Source organism: Dermacentor andersoni, chromosome 10, assembly GCF_023375885.2.
Source record: "Dermacentor andersoni chromosome 10, qqDerAnde1_hic_scaffold, whole genome shotgun sequence".
Lineage (NCBI taxonomy): Eukaryota > Metazoa > Arthropoda > Arachnida > Ixodida > Ixodidae > Dermacentor > Dermacentor andersoni.
In genome coordinates, this window is record NC_092823.1 from 129,663,683 (window position 1) to 129,679,656 (window position 15,974).

General features: G+C 43.3%; 1 protein-coding gene across 3 annotated transcripts in view; it reads left to right on the forward strand.

Moving 5' to 3' along the window:
• LOC126545033 (uncharacterized) overlaps window positions 1–15,974 on the forward strand; it is a 37,047-nt gene that overhangs the window by 18,519 nt on the left and 2,554 nt on the right. For 2 of the 3 annotated variants that reach the window (XM_050192654.3, XM_050192655.3), the window contains exons 9-16: window positions 1,605–2,564; window positions 9,223–9,466; window positions 10,426–10,561; window positions 11,236–11,285; window positions 12,762–12,842; window positions 14,234–14,337; window positions 14,970–15,134; window positions 15,702–15,961. In XM_050192654.3, coding sequence (XP_050048611.1) covers window positions 1,605–2,564; window positions 9,223–9,466; window positions 10,426–10,561; window positions 11,236–11,285; window positions 12,762–12,842; window positions 14,234–14,337; window positions 14,970–15,134; window positions 15,702–15,961 — 2,000 coding nt within the window. Of the gene's footprint in view, window positions 1–1,604; window positions 2,565–9,222; window positions 9,467–10,425; window positions 10,562–11,235; window positions 11,286–12,761; window positions 12,843–14,233; window positions 14,338–14,921; window positions 15,135–15,701; window positions 15,962–15,974 lie in introns of those variants that run through there. The other variant, XM_055078176.2, reaches the window with a different exon arrangement.

The following is a 15,974-nucleotide window of genomic DNA, read 5'->3' on the forward strand; positions in this document are numbered from 1 at the left end:
AGTAAAGTCAAATCCCCGACTCAGCGGCCATTGAACATAATGTGTTTTGTATCCGCATAAACCGTACCAGCTTATTGCATACGTATCGGTTAACACATAGTGTTTCCACTTTTTGTCACGCAAAAACGGCGGTGTGTCGTATCCATCGAGCTGCCCGGCAGAACAAGCCTCGGAGATCGGAATAACGGCCTCCAAGCGCCCTGTGCGTTCGCGCGTGAAGCCACATCAACATCATTTCGGCGGCGTGCCAAAGAGTGTTGTGGCGTCGCGTAAGTGAGGACTGATGTCATACTGAACCGGATGCTCAGCATAGAAGAAAAATTAGACGTTGTTCATGCTATCGAACGTGACACGAAGAAGTCGGCACTGGCACGTGACAGGGATCTGCTGTTGACTACGGTGTGTGGCATTTGGAATGTGAAGTTGCTCGGCAGCGCTGCTGTGACCACAAAGAGATGTCGGCTACGAGGTTAGGCTTTTTGCCATCGTTGCCTCTGTTGTTGCCGAAGTGTTGGCTAGCAACAGTGATGAGGACGACACAGAAAGCGACAGCACGGGCAATTCAGGCCCAACAGTGGCAGAAGCTGCACGTTACGTCAGCCTCATGAATGCAATCGTAGCGACGAGAACAGCACACCGCAATCAGAAAGGCGCCCCGCAACTTCCGCAGCGCTACTGCGCGTGTGCACGCAGAATACGTAGCGCCAACGAGGAATCTGCCATGCGAGTGTTTGCAGAAAAGAGGGGGGCGGGCCGAAATGCTCCCTCGCAGCTTCAGTAAGTTTGAGGCCGCTGTCATCGCTGCTAGGCCGCCGCGGCGCCAAACGAAAATAACACTTTTGTCGCGCGAAGTGAATGACTACTGCATGTTTTTTTTCCCCTTTCATCGCACTCTCTCTGAGTTCCGTTTTTGACAGGTAAGTGGTCGATCTCGTGCTATTTCGGTTAAACAGTACTACCGTTTAGTGCGTACTTTTTCCGAGCTCCGGCCAACTACGGTTTAACGAGGTTTCATTGTAGTTTTGATTGCACTTTGTGGAGTCAATGAATGGGATATTCTTTTTCATCGAAACGGTGTAACTGCAGCCGGTGGAATACTCCCATGTGGGCCTTGTGATGGTGTAGTACTTCCTTTGTACCATTATACGTTCCTAGCGAAGCATTAGCATTTCAACCACAATTAGAAGTGTGGATGTTGTGTTATTTTGCCCATCAAAACATGGATTCCTTGCTGTCTTTCATAAATTGCAATAGTTGCAAGAGTGAAAAAAAGAACTGCTTTAAAATTGCCTAGTAAAACCCATTATGCACCTGATATCCACACTCCAATCACGGGTGCTATGCAATTTTTCCTAGCAGTTTTCCTATAATTGATTCATTGTCACGGTGCTTAAATTGAGCAGTACTCTTATCTATTTGCGATGATTAAAAACAGCAATTCCGCAAATACATTCTTTTTTTTTTCGGGCAGACAGTCTTCACATCATATCTGACTTCATGTGGTTGAACTGTCTGAGATATTTGCAAATACTTGTGGCAAACCTTGCCCCGCCTTGCATAGGTGCCCATAGTTTTGCTGAAGTTCTGGCATCTTATTCTCCCAGGGCCTTCAAGGAACATGCCAGTCATCCATGGAGCCTGCTACAGTAAGCAGGTCAAACATGGCTATTCTACAGCCAGACGAAGTCGTCACATCTGCTGCGCCAAGCCAACAACGCCCTGTGCCTCTGCTCCCACCTCTGAATACATGGGCCATAAGGCCAGCTCGTCCATTGTTGACGAGTACCAACAACGAGCGTCGACGCCACTCCGACTCGGACCACTTGGCCTTCGAAGGCAGCAGCGGTCTCCTTGCTGACCTCCTACTGGGACCTCGACGCACTTCTAGAGTGGGCTCTGACCCAGGACTCGAACCTCTGCCCTCCTTTGAGCAGCTGCAGGGGCTGGTGGCATCGTCTCGGAGCTCACTTGTGCCATCACCTGATGGCATGCAGTCTGGCATGTCGTACGGTGACTCCCATCAGCACGAGGATGTGTTTGCAGCCATTAGCGATGCATTTGATGAGGAAGAAGAGAAGCAAAACAAAGACATGTGCAGTTTTGTCGACAACCACTCACCACACCACGGCGGACTCGGACGGTCTCCAGCGACAACTCTGGTGCAGTCCCAGGCAAGCTTTGGCCACGAAGTGGTGTGCGTGCCGGACTCACCGCCGCTCGTCGAAACCAAGGAGATCAAGTCTGAGCCAACTTATGAACAAATGGACATTCAGCAATCTGTGGAAACTTCAACTGTGCACAGGACTGTAGAGATTACTGTACCAACGACAGTGTCAACAATAGCGCACTCAAACACTCCGCTGCCTACCAGGCAACCGGTTGCACCAGATGTTGGTAGCACTCAACCTGCCGAAGCTCTGGAGGTTCCTTTGGAGCCGAAGAAACCCGTGGAAGGCACTGAAGAAGTGTCTTCGTGCCGATCTGCAGAATGTGATGATGACGATGTGTTTTTAAGCCCTATTCCAACGTGCCCCTTGCGGAGCCGACGGAAACACAGACCAGAGGTGAGATCTCCACTTCTTTTTTTTTGCTATAGTCATTATAAGCATGCATATGCCTAGTGCTGATATTGGTGAGAAATATTTTAGATTCACTTCGTTATATCCGTGAATATTAAATTGAGGTTCGACTGTAAATGAAAAGTTGTGTTTAGACTGAAAGCAGAAATGCCGGAGAAGACTTCAACTGACAAGGCAGCATAATTCTTCTGCAATTCAAGTCTTCTGTGATGTAAAGGCATTCTTGCAAAGATGCACCAGCATTGTTGGAGGTTATCCTCTGCCTACTGCTTAATTTGAGTAAGTCAAGGGGTCTCCATACGGAAGGCACCACACATATAAGTTCTAGTGTTCCTGTGATGACTGCAAATTGGCAGTAGTGAAAATCTCCAACAGAGTAGTTTGTAATTTGTAAGTGAATAGTTTATGAATAGTAAGTGAATAGAAGTAAGAGTAGTTTGTAAGTGAATTGTAATTGTTTGTTATTACAAGTTGGTGACTGTGGTTTAGCAATTATGAACAGACGGAGTTACGTCATTTGAGCTGGCACTGTACCTTCACAGTGCCAGTCCTGTCCTGTGTGTCCTATGTTTCTAATTTTCTTGCTTACGAAGTCTCTGATGCTTCAAACAGCTTGGAGAACTGATCCATCATTTTAGGAGGAAGTAGTATTAAGTTGGGAACACCTATTTAAGTAGGTGGGTATAGAGAATTAATTTTGCTTGGCATTCACTGCACTCAATTTGGTGTTGGTGGCATTAAAAACAAGTTAGAATTGATTTTAGTTATATTGATTTCTTGACAAAGGTAGTTGAAAATTACAAAATTGAGAAACTGAAGCATAAGCTCCGTGACTAAGCATTAGAAGGCACTATTACATGTAAACTGCACCTATTCAGGCATCTAGACAGGAAAAAATTGATGTTGTACACTGCTCAGTAATATACCAGAAGTTACTGAGTACAACTTTTGTGATACCCTGGTAAACATTAACTATTTCATCCAAGGAGTACTTGTATATTAATTTTGTCAAGTTGAAATGCGGTCGCAGATGCAATTAAAGAACTGCAATGTCTAATTTTGTTGCAGGCTTAAATTCGTAGACATTGTACCTCAATTCTTAGTTTTAATCTTGCAGATTTTAGGCATGTTTTATAAAAGCTATATGGCCATAAATAAGTTCTGCTTGCTACAATTGCTAAAATTGAGCTTTTACTCTTAACGGCAACAAATTTTATTTGAATCGGTTGAATGGTTTTCTTATGGGAAAATATCTACATTTCACATGCTTGAATTTTCTTGAGTATTAGAAGTAGAATTTTATTTTTGTCCTTACATTTTTAAAAAGAGAATTCTCGATTGGTAAATTTAAAAAAATTAAAGCATGTTGTTTACAGCTATATAACTCTGCGATAAAAACAAATCACAATTCTGGGGTCATATTGTGGAAGAATTCCTTTATTATTATTGTTGGTTTCCTATTGAACATTGCAGTGAGTGGTTTGATGCTGTTGATAAATGCTTGGCATCATGCCAGCCAGTGACAACAGGCAGAAAGAATAAAATAGAATTGTTTAATAATGATGGAGTATGCCAATGTAATTTGGGTCCCATCCAACGAATAGTGCATCACAATTTTGGGATAACATCCAGAAGAATGTGTTGCAGTTTGTCCTCAGTAGATAAACTCAGAACTGTGATCATTCACTACTGAATTGTGCCATTTATCTAGTTTACCCTCTTTTGCAACTAGAAGAAAAAACTGATTAAACATGTTCTTTAATCTTGGCAACAGCGACAGCTGCATTAATATAGTCTACTGCATCACAGCAGATGGCAAAAGATGCACATGATAGTCATGATAAGATGTTCCGCAAGTCCTTTTGCCGTTGTACTACTTCTGTATATAGCATCTTTCCTTGCACTTTCCTTGCATAGTGGAACTAACATCCGGTTGCGATTGTGTGCGCAGACACTGCAGAATTTTTTTCATCATAAATAGAACCAAGACCTCGAGGAGCACAATGCACGAGACTGACATAGTGGCCGCGTCGTGGTAAAAGCTTGTCCTCCCTGCATGGAGGGAGCCTAACCGACTCTGCAGGCATTTTCACTAACGTTGTTCTCTCTCTCTCTCTCTCTCTCTAAATAGAAAAACTGCTTTTTGAAGGAGTGCCATGAAAGATCAGCAGGTTTCTATTCTCGTCGTCTTTTTCTGACTTCTGTGACTTCGCACATTTTTACTGTCTGCCACACAGTGCACCTGTTTGTCCTTGATGCAACTACGTATTTGTGTACACTTGGTGGGTTATTTTGGTTTTCACTTTAGGCATGTTATATACCTTCTCTAGTTATACCTTTGTAACCAGCTGCCTTGACACCTTCCGGATTTACTCGATTCTAACGCGCCTCGATTGTAACGTGCACCTGCTTTTCGTGTCCAAAAAAAGGGTAAAAAAACCGCCCTCGATTGTAACGCCCACCCGTTTGTGGTGACCTAAAAAAGAAAAGTCTAGAAATAGAACTTTCTCTCATTTGGAAAAAACAAAGATTTACTCCCAAGCACTAAAGTTGCAATAAATAAAAATGTCGCAGTTTCGCGCGAAAGGCGAAGCATCGATTACAATAGCAAATTAGTAGACAGCTATACGAAAAGTAAGGATAGTAGTTTTATCGGCTGTATAAACTTTTAAACATTCGCTTACTAACTAAATTAATAAGCTTGGTGTCAAGTGCACACAAGCATGAACATGTCTCACTCAATGACCGTGGAAACTCTTTATCAAAAAACGCTGGAGTGAGGAAGTGCGGTATCAGGAGCAAGGGAATTGACCTTTGTGCAGCCTCTCGCTTTGACGCAAACTAAGCGACAAGAGCACAGCACTGTGCGCCTAGATGCGTATACTCTTGTCTCCGCCACAGATCACTTTCAAGATAAGGACCACGCGGCCACACCGTACGTAGCAGCCGCCAGTGTAGAATGCCTCCCCTATTTGCGCCAGTACAGCACGCAAGTTTTAGGAACTCCGAACACCCGTGATGCGGCCCGATTTCCGTCTGTCTCCACACACGTGATCGCTTTCCTTTTAATTGCGGCAACGTGAGAAACTCGGCATGACTTTGCAGTCGGCACTTCCATGCTGATAGAGCAGACGCAGAAAACGGAAAGATGGACAGTGTGCTAACCCAAAGGAAGCATTGCCTAAGCACACGTACTACAGCACATGGAGAAATCTACGGCAGCTAGGCTCGAAGCACATACGAGGCGGCCATTTTGAAATGTCGATGGCGATATGGTAATGCAGATTTAGGGTCGTACTCAATCGTAAGCGCACAAAATTTTTGGACCCGTTTTATCGGGAAAAAAGTGCGCATTAGATTCGAGTAAATACGGTAAATCTGGTCGGCAGCCTTACCTATAAATCGCTAAGTTAATGAATAACACATCCCCTGGAAATTTTATCTGATTGTCTAAACCTGGCATGTACTATATAATGCATTAGTTCGCAGCTTATGTGAAGTCATTATGTTAGGCAAGTTCTCCAAAAGTCCTGCTCCCAAATTAGTGGTATATTTCACAGCAGTGCATCCACTTCAAATCCTAGTAGATTGACTTTTATTTTCTGTGTTCTGGAAATTTTTCTTAAATAAGTGTGACGCCATAATATTCTCCTGTCATTAGAATTTAGTTTCCTTAAATGCAACCAACACCAAGGAAAATTTCTCTGTTCCTGGTTACATAGATAGCTTTTGAAGAAAAACTTAACCTTTAAAAGCCATTAGCAACACTAAATTTTAGTCTGCTGAACTAGTCAAGACGCTGTTTTCATTTATTTAGCAGAAAAAAGTTGCTTTTTAACAGAGGAAATCAATGGCATTTCTCTTTGTAACCTTCACAACTGAACTGCAGTGTTGGTATTGCTAGTATGATCCCAAAAATCTGACTAGGTGAGCTAGTTGGTACATTGTGGAACGGCAAGCGAACGACACTAAAAATGGGACAAAACATGCTTTCTTGTGTCTTCTTGTTCTGCCTAATTTTTAGTGCTGTGTGCTTACAAGTAATGTCAAAAATTTCCAAGCATTCTTGCGTGTTTGGCCATTATTGTCGAGAAGTTCTAAGCACTCATCAGACTCTGTTTATTTATTTATTTATTTATTTATTTATTTATTTATTTATTTATTTATTTATTTATTTATTAAAGAACCCACAGCGCCAAGGCATTACAGAGGTGGGGGGAGTACAAGAATTACATATCACACCTCTGCTCCCAGGCAGAGTTTAAGTGCCAAGTCCCCCCCTCCCCTTCCCCCCAAAAAGGCAAAGCCCTTAGCAATGCACATCTACAACATAAAAAAGAAAGCATCATTTGATTCAACACTCACAACATCACTCGGTAGTCTATTCCATTCCTTAATGGTTTTAGGAAAAAAATACATTCTAAACAATTCAGTTTTTGTCGTAAATTCACGGACATTAAAATCATGGTCAACACGGTTGGATCTATAAAAAGGCTCTTGCACATACTTTTTGCGATCAACCCAAACAGCTGAATAATAAATAGCACGAAAAAACTTCAGACGCAACTGCCTTCGGCATGTGTCGAGCAATTCCCAGTTGAGTGCTTGCTTCATACGCAATGCACTGTACCGAGCCCCGCCTGTGCCAGATACGAAACAAGAGGCAATGCTCTGCACCCACTCCAAGTTATCTTTAGAATGCACCCTTGTACTTTTTCATTGGTAAACTATTTTCTCATCAAAACGCTGTGGATGCTGTCCAAATGTCGCAAGATCGGAGGGGCTTGTGTGAAGGTATCTTTTAAAGAAGGTATCTTTTAAAGAAGGGTGCCTTTTACAAAAGGGTGCCTTTTACAAAAAGGTGCCTTCTACGGAAGTGTGTTCTTTACTGAAGGGTGTTCTATACTGAAAGGGTGTTCTATACTGAAAGGGTGTTCTATACTGAAAGGGTGTTCTATACTGAAAGGGTGTTCTATACTGGAGGGTGTTTTCTTTAACAAAAAGATGTCACAGTTTTGCCCGAAAGGTGAAGCATCGATTGCAATAGCAAATTAGTAGACAGCTATACAAAGTAAGTATGTCAAAATGCTGTAGTGAGGAAGTGTGGCAGCAGCAGGAAGCAAATTGACCTTTGTGCTGCCTCTCGCTGCAGTGCGAACTAAGCGGTGAAAGCACAGCGCATACAGAGCTACTAGCAGTCGGTCCACTTTGTTGACATCGCAGGTTGCTTTGAAGATGAAGCCTGCATGACTGCGCACTTTGTTCACATCGTAGATCGCTTTCAAGATATGGCGCCTGCACGGCCTTGCCCTATGCAGAAGCCGTCGGAGTAGAACACCCCCCTCCACCTGGTGCCCTGCGCGTGACGGAAGGCGGAGTGCTTCCACCCCGCTTTCTTCCCTTGAGCGTGCGAGCTTGAGCCGCAATCGCCTAGTGACTCTCACAGGTTTCATTTGCACATGCAGCATACGACGCGCGGCGACAATGTTATTGTAACTGAGGTTTCTAGCGCACGAAAAGGGGTGAGAGACAGAAGCAAGACGCAGACACAGCCTTACTTGTGTTTGGACTTTATATGAAAGCTTACGACGACGGCAGAAATGTGCCTGGAATGGCCATATAATTGGTATCGCAATAAAAGAATAAAAGAGGGTTGAAGCATCTTTTCTACGGTCACATGTCGATGGGGCGAAATGCAAAAATGCCAGTGTACCATGTACTGGATGCATGTTAAGGAACTCCATGTGGTCAAAATTAATCCATAGTCCCCCATTACGGTGTGCCTCATAATGAGATTGTGGCTTTTGCTTGTAAAACCACAATTTAACTAAGCATCTTTTCTGGTTTGCTCCACTCGTAGTATGAGTGATTTTTCTGGTATCCCAGAAGTACAATTCACCATTTTACGTTAATCTAATGTTCCTTGCCAGTGTCTCTTAAAGGAAGCTTTACCTCGGTTTCTCCTGTATGAGTACTTGGGAACAAAAGGATAATTTTTCTTGGCAACCAGTGTACAATGTTGATGAGGTTTGTTGCATTCAAAAATAAAAGTAAATCTACTTATTGTAGGCAGCATACTTTTTATTTAGGATTAATTCTTTTCCAAAGTTCAATGTCACAAAATATTAAATAACACGTGTATCAAATTTACTTTTGTAAACTGCTTGTATTGAGACATCTGAAGCAGACAAAACTGATGTAATATGCACTGCTCTGAAATATATCATTCATATGTGAGATACTTTTGCGAAGCTCTTGTAAGCTTAGCAATATCTTTATGTAAACTGTGTACCCAAATGTCACATTTGTCTGTTTCAGATGCTCAGACAGATGCAGGACTACGATCTCGTTTTGGGGCAGAGTTATATTTTTGTAAACATTGTGCTCAAAAATTTTTTTTTCACTTGCTGATCTTCGGCAAATTCCTAAAACACAAGAGGCCCTAAATCAAAATTCTGCTTCCTGCAGTTAGTATGATTCAGCTTTCTTTCTCAAATGCAACAAATGTCATTTAAATCAGTCTAGCAAATGTTTCATAAAAGCATTTCTCTGTTTTACATGCATTTGAATGGGAAATCAGAGTTGGCCCCAAGCTAGAGTTTCCTTGTAAGACAATTCTGTTGTTTGTTGTGGCTTGCTGCAGCCCCTGTACATCCCACCCCACGTGAATGCCATCGGCTTCCCAAGCCGGCTGCGCTCTCCTCGTCTCTGGGACCCTTGCGGGGAGGCCGGGGGCTGCAAGGGGTCTGCTGGGGTCACCTCACCGCCCCCGTACACTCCACCTCCCATGCTCAGTCCACTCCGGTCAGGCTCCGGTCTCTTCTGGCACGTCTTCTCAGGGCCGCGGTCAGCTGGAGCGGTCACACCTCATGCTATCACTCCGAGGGGTGAGTGCTTACTACATCTTGCTATGCGAAGGATTTGGAGAGGGAAAGAAAAGCCATTATTCCATCAACAGCATTTTCCTGCTGTATGGAAACATGCTAACTCAAACGGCAACATATTTCACTAAGCATTTTGAGCCTGTATCTCTCAAAGCTGGTGACGACTTGCTTGCGGACAACTGTCTGTGGCAAAAAGAGCAATGACTGTGGGGCAGAGCTTCTGCACATATTTTAATGTGCCAAGTAGTCCGACAACGTGTGAGAGCACTTCCTGTTTTGGTTTTTCAGAGCAGATACAAAATCACCATAGCACACTTTATACGTGTAACGGTTTTGCATTCGCCAAAATACAGAAGAGCAATGTGATAAAATAAAATTCGAATTTAACTCTGAGTGGTGGATCTTGCTCTGCTTTAACATAACTGCTGTAGTAAACATGTTTATGTTCACCACGAAGATGTTTATGTTCTGTTCTCTCCATGTTAAATGCGAGTGATGGTGTCTATTTCCCTGAGTGCTGTCACGTGCTTGCTTCACTTCTGTAGCATTCCTTTCATTGCTAGAGATGGTCATCTGCAAGTTGTCTGAAAGACATTGAGTTTCTAGTAAACAGTTAAGCTTTTTATACCTGCTGACTCCTATACTGCAACTACAGTAGGCACCTTCTCATTAATTTGCCATTTACTGCCCCTATGTATATGGCCAGCAAATACCATCACTGTTTCGAATCTCCTGTATTTAATAATTCAAGACAGCTATTGCTGGAACATCCAGCACATTCCAGTTTTCACATATGAGCAAAAAACAGTTATCTGCGCTTCATCCAATGTGCGTGCATGTATTTTTCCTTTCTTATTGTGCCTTCCTCCAGTAATGCAGTGCAACCTTGCCACACAAAGGTTACAATAGAAGGGCTCTGTTGATAGCTTACTTCAACCATTCTTGTGCTTCTGTGCACGCAGATCGGGTGAGTGCCGCCTACCCACCGCCTAGTGGAGGAGGCAGCGGTCTGGTGCCCCAGTCACCTCTGGAGAGTCCGTGCGAGGCGTCCCTCTCCGAAGAGGAGGGCGAGCTCGCTCCAGAGACAGACATCCTTCCGTGAGTGAGGCCACTGCAGGCTGGGGTATTTTGTTGGTGCGCTTATTGAAGCCTTGTTGTTAGCCTGAAAACGACGGCATGCTTCAGCAACGGTAAAATAGATTGAGGACTGGAGGGCCACTGTGTTGAGCTATTTAAGCATGAATAAAAAGTGTGAAGAAGCCGGGGATTACAGGGGGTTATACGATGAAAGCCGGGGATTACGGGCACAAGTGTAAGAGACAAACGCACAGTTTTGAACTTCAGCCACTGTGTCCAAATTTCTATTCTGTTGATGCACTAGCCTTCTTTTACACTGTTTGATTCACAGCATATGGCGATACTGGCAACACACGAAGCATAATACATGGGAGTGGGCCTGGTGAATTCGTATAACATCTTGCAACAACAAGAATGGATTCATGTTAACAGCTCAGCCTCTTTAGAAATGGCAGCAACCATAGACTGTCCCCAAAAGGTTGTGAAGTCAAAATGACTGAAAGTAATACTACTCATCTGCTTAAATTATCATGTGCTGGTATGACCTATCAGTAAAACATCAGTATAATATGCATGTCATGACACTGTACTGTAGCTACTAGTGATCGTGACACTTGCTGAGCATAGGAATGAGCATCAGAACTTTTTTTTATGATGCCTCTCAGTTCTAATTGTTCTGTGTTTCTGTCACCCAGGCATGTCAATGTTGGTCCCCAGTTCCAAGCCCGGTTGCCCCCTTTAGATGGTGAGTTCGTAGTTCTTGACAAGAACACTTGTACTAGTTGGGCTTTTATTCCACTGTAGCAAAAGCCTGTTTATAACAAAATAAAATACAGTGAAAATTTTTTCCACTGTCATAAGTTGGCCATTAAGCCGAACGTGTATAACTTTGCTGTGCCAGTGCCGTAACACAGCACAATTTCATGCAAGCCCTGATGAATTACATTTTGACACATCATTTCATAATCATCATTGCACTGCTGCTACCCATGCAGCCAGAGGAAAGGATAAAAGACACATTAAAAGGATGTGTAAATGGTGATCGTCAAGGTTAGTGCATACTTAGCCAGCATTAGAGCACTTGTTTGTCAGCGTATCTTTTTATGGGAGGTTGTCTTGTGGGTCAACGTTCCTATGGTGCTTTGTATGATGTCGCATGTAGTCCATTATGTGGGAAACTGCAGCCGTAGGAAGTTTGGTACGGCCTGGGCTGTCTTTAAGGGGCGCTAATAGAAAGTTTGTTCAAGCTATGTTAGTATGTTACCCTTCTTTGGAATCCAAAAAATTCACTCTAACCATGAAAGAAGACATTGTAAGCCAGAAAAGATGAAAAATAAATAAGAGACTGGTTGAGATGCCACCTTAAGGTTTCCGTACTGGCTCGCTGCGAAGTCATTGCTTTTCACTGCCTCTGCTCGGCCTAGTTACTTTTTAATTGACTGAGGTGGACTGCATTGTATTCTGAGAGAGCCAAAGAATAAACTTGGCAAGTTTCAATGACCTTCAGTTCGCCACAATGACCCAGATATGAGAAGATGCTTTGAAATCCACGATGTTACACTAATGCACCAGCGCGAGGGTTCCGGCACAAAATTTCCATTTTCCACCTCCATTTTTTCCTTCTAGCAAACAGCCTGTCATCGCAAAATTAACGAGAACAGCTTTTGACTAGTACCTTATCAATCTAAAGTGATTTTGTGTTTCTCTTTATGTCACTCAAAATTTCTTTGCTCATTTGACACATTTGTTGTGTCCACAACTTTGTATCTGTGTGTGGTACTTTTTCTTTTCTGAAGGTGGATCATTGCTTTAACACAAAGACAGCCATTGATTTTTTTAAGAACTCCAGGTCGATGTGTGATGTTAAGGCTCTTCTTCATCACTATCGAATGTGTGCTTGTCTCTAGTCATCATCATGGCTCTTTGATATTGATAGTACCTATAGGGCTCTGTAGTAAATGCTCAGTTGTAACACTTGGAACACTTAATGCTTTAGACCTTTTAATAGCATTCTTGCCACTGTTTTTTTTTTCTGTGTTTGGCATTGATTTACCTGTACCAGAAAGTCAAACAATCCACTTAATGACAAAGTTCTAGTTATAATCTGTGATGATTTTGTATCACAAGTAAAGGGTGCTCTGCTAAGTCTTGCATGTCATGAATGTACAGACATCTAGGCAGTTCGCGATTTCCCTTACCTTTTATTTTGTTTTCGTTTCAGCCGAAGAGGCATTGAAGTCTCAACACCATGCTGACCTCGTCTGGGATCCACGCATTGGAGATCACTTGGCTGACGATGAAGGTTCGTTGTAGAATTGAAATGGAATACACTGAAATAAGTTTCCTGCACATTTGGTGGCAATGCACTCTTCGTAGTAATTTATACAACCCCACTGCAATTTTTGTCTTTCTTGAGTAGACCGAAATACTGATGTACAATGGATGGGACAAATTATTTTTCTTCTTTTACTTACTATAAGATTCCTTTCCTTTATCAACCCACACCACTATTCTGTAGTGTGAATGTGTGTGTTCCCAGATAAACCTGATTAGATTGGACCTTTTTGTTTAATTCACCATAATTGCAACATACTCCTGCTAAAGCAAACTAGGTATAATTAGCACTCAAACACCAAGATTAGCAGGAGAGCAAACCCGTTTAAGTAAGCACATGAAGTGCTTACTTAAACCAAATCTGCAAGTCCGTGCCGTGCATTGGGCCTTCTCTTTTGTCTGCATCACCAACCTTTTTGTCTCTTTTGATAAGGTGAACAATTTCCAAGGTCCCTATGTGTTCTGGACATGCATGGAACTTGTCGGGTCTTCAGTGCTCTTGATAACAGAGTAACCCGAAAACTTGGTAATGTAAACACAAAAGGGGCATTCATTACTCTTATTTCAGCAATGACAGCTACCCCAAAATACATACAAGGAATGGAACACTTTGAATTCAAAATGAAAGAGGCTATTCATAGTGCCAGAGTTTCTGGCATTCTTGATTCCACAAGTACTGACCTTCTTAGTTTTCTTTTTCCTGCATGTAATTGAGGCACTTGACCACAGCATATGAGGTCTGTCCCAGTATTTCATGCATGCAGCGAGACGTAAAAAAAAAGTGGGAGAGTAGTTGTGCCTCTCTTTTTCACTCGGAAGGAGTCGCTTGACCTCTAGTACGAGCTGTATTACTGTACCACAAGACAGAATTTTATCTGAGCAATTTTTGTGTAACCCATTTTTTAGTCTAGTGAAATGGAGATCAGCAAACAAACGGAACAGAGGATCAATATAAAATTTATTGTGAAATTGGGCAAGAATGGTGCAGAAGTACTACAACATAGAAGTTGAACTTCAGTTCCACAACCAAAGGGAAAGAAGCACTTGAAATGCTCGCACTTGAAACGCTCGCACCATCTCTAGTCGTAGCTGCACAACTTTAACAGCGACTTCTACTATCACCTGTGTGTAGCACGAGGAAGCTGAACATTGGAAGGCGCAAAAGCCGTGCAGGGAAGACTAACACTGGGAGACACAAAAGACTTCATCCCCACAAAATCGCTCGATTCCTTTTTTGAAATTGAAAGCACATTTTAAACAGGCTGAGGCCAGGTGTTTAAAAACATTGTTGAAAAACAGCATGTTCAGTAACTGTGCAACAATTATATCGCTGACCTCACTGCAACTTTTGGGCCGTAGTGGAGAACTACCTGGAGTTGGCGTGCTGTGCGGCCATCCCTGGTGGGGGCCGGAACCGAGAGTACGCCTTCCACATTTTGGCACTCTGCCAGGGAAATCTGCAGGCAAGTGCCATTTCCTGATATCGGTGCATAATTGGGTCAGTCTAGTACTGCCACTAAAATTCCCAGACCCAACTGACCCAACTCCACAAGTAATCTTGGCACCTGTTTGCCTAGAGAGCCCCTAGGCTTCGTTCACAGCCGTGGCAGCTAGTCGTCTTTTCAACAGCTGTTACAGAAATTAAGATATGCTACGGTCTTCTAAAAAACTTGCTTAGGGACACTTTGTCATTTGCTGCAGGGCTTGTCATAGTGTGTGTTGTTGCTTTGCAATATGTTTACTCCAATTGTAAGACTTTATGTGAGGAAAATGTTGCAAATTGTGTTCCTTTTATGAAGAGCTGAAAAAAAGAAGACAGATCCTGTTTATAGAATGCAAAGACAAAAAGCCTATTGAGATATGCAGTTCCAGGTCAGTTCATGTCATTTAAGTGTCCCTATTAATTCGGTCTACCTGCTTGGATAATATTTTTTTTCCTTTTCTTTTTTCACATCTTGTGGTGTCGTGCCTGAACTGAACTGTCACAGGCAAATAAACATAATCGGCCCATTTTCTCGCTGACAACTGCCGTTCACTGTAAAAACAGCCAACAGTCTGAGGGTGCCCTTCAAGGTACTTGCATCGTGGTGCACAGGAGGCAACATTGCAGTTGATGGAACGGGAACCACGGCTGCCCGGTGGACACCCACTGCTGACGTACCGCTACCCTGAGTGCCACCGTTGGAGCCGCGAGGAGATGGAGCGCTTCCAGGACGGGCTGGCCACTTTCGACAAGGACTTCCTGCACGTGGCCACCAAGGTCCGTCCGTTGGAACATCTATTTTGCAACCGTTCAGTATCCACTTGGCATCCACTTGCAGTACGCTTTTTCCTGCAGTTTGCAGCCACTGTCTTCACTGCTGCATGGAAAAGAAATGTGCCGCATTTCTTGCTTATATGATACTGGTCCATCTTCCTTTTATGACTGTACTGCCTCAGTCTATGAACACCTACACCACTCTAAATCTGTGGGTTCGGTGACTATGAGATTTCCAGTGCCAGTCACTATTCTTTAGTGTCTAGTAAAAATAAAGCATGGTCAAATTTGTTCACCAACCTCGCAAGTGTGACATGGCATATTATGATGTGCAGCTAGTAATTGTGTCTCGTGAAACCTTTTAGTTTTCAAAATATTAACCTGGAGCCGCCTTTCGAGTTTGCTTTATGAATGCTTTACGACTTTCATTCATACCCATTCTTCTGTGTTTTACTTAAACTTAAGATGACCACTTTGGCGTTGCTTCTATGCCAGCTATGCCGAGTATTGGAGTGCATTTATGCTTTCATAATCCTTCTCATTCAGTGACCGTTGTGTGTCATGTTGCAGGTTGGAACCAAGAATGTACAGCAGTGTGTAGAGTTTTACTATGTGTGGAAGAAAGTGGCACCTGAGGAGTACCGGCGGCTGCGGTGTTTGCGGCGGCGACGTGAGCTTGACCAGGCGGCACCGGAGGAAGACGACATGGAGGAAATGGCTGGTAGCCCCTCAGCCATGCCTGCAGCCATGGCCAAGCCGACTGTGCCCTCGTCGGAACCTGTGCAACCCTGTGAGCCGCCGCAGGAGTTTCCGTGCAGACTCTGTGGAAGGTGAGTCACGTGA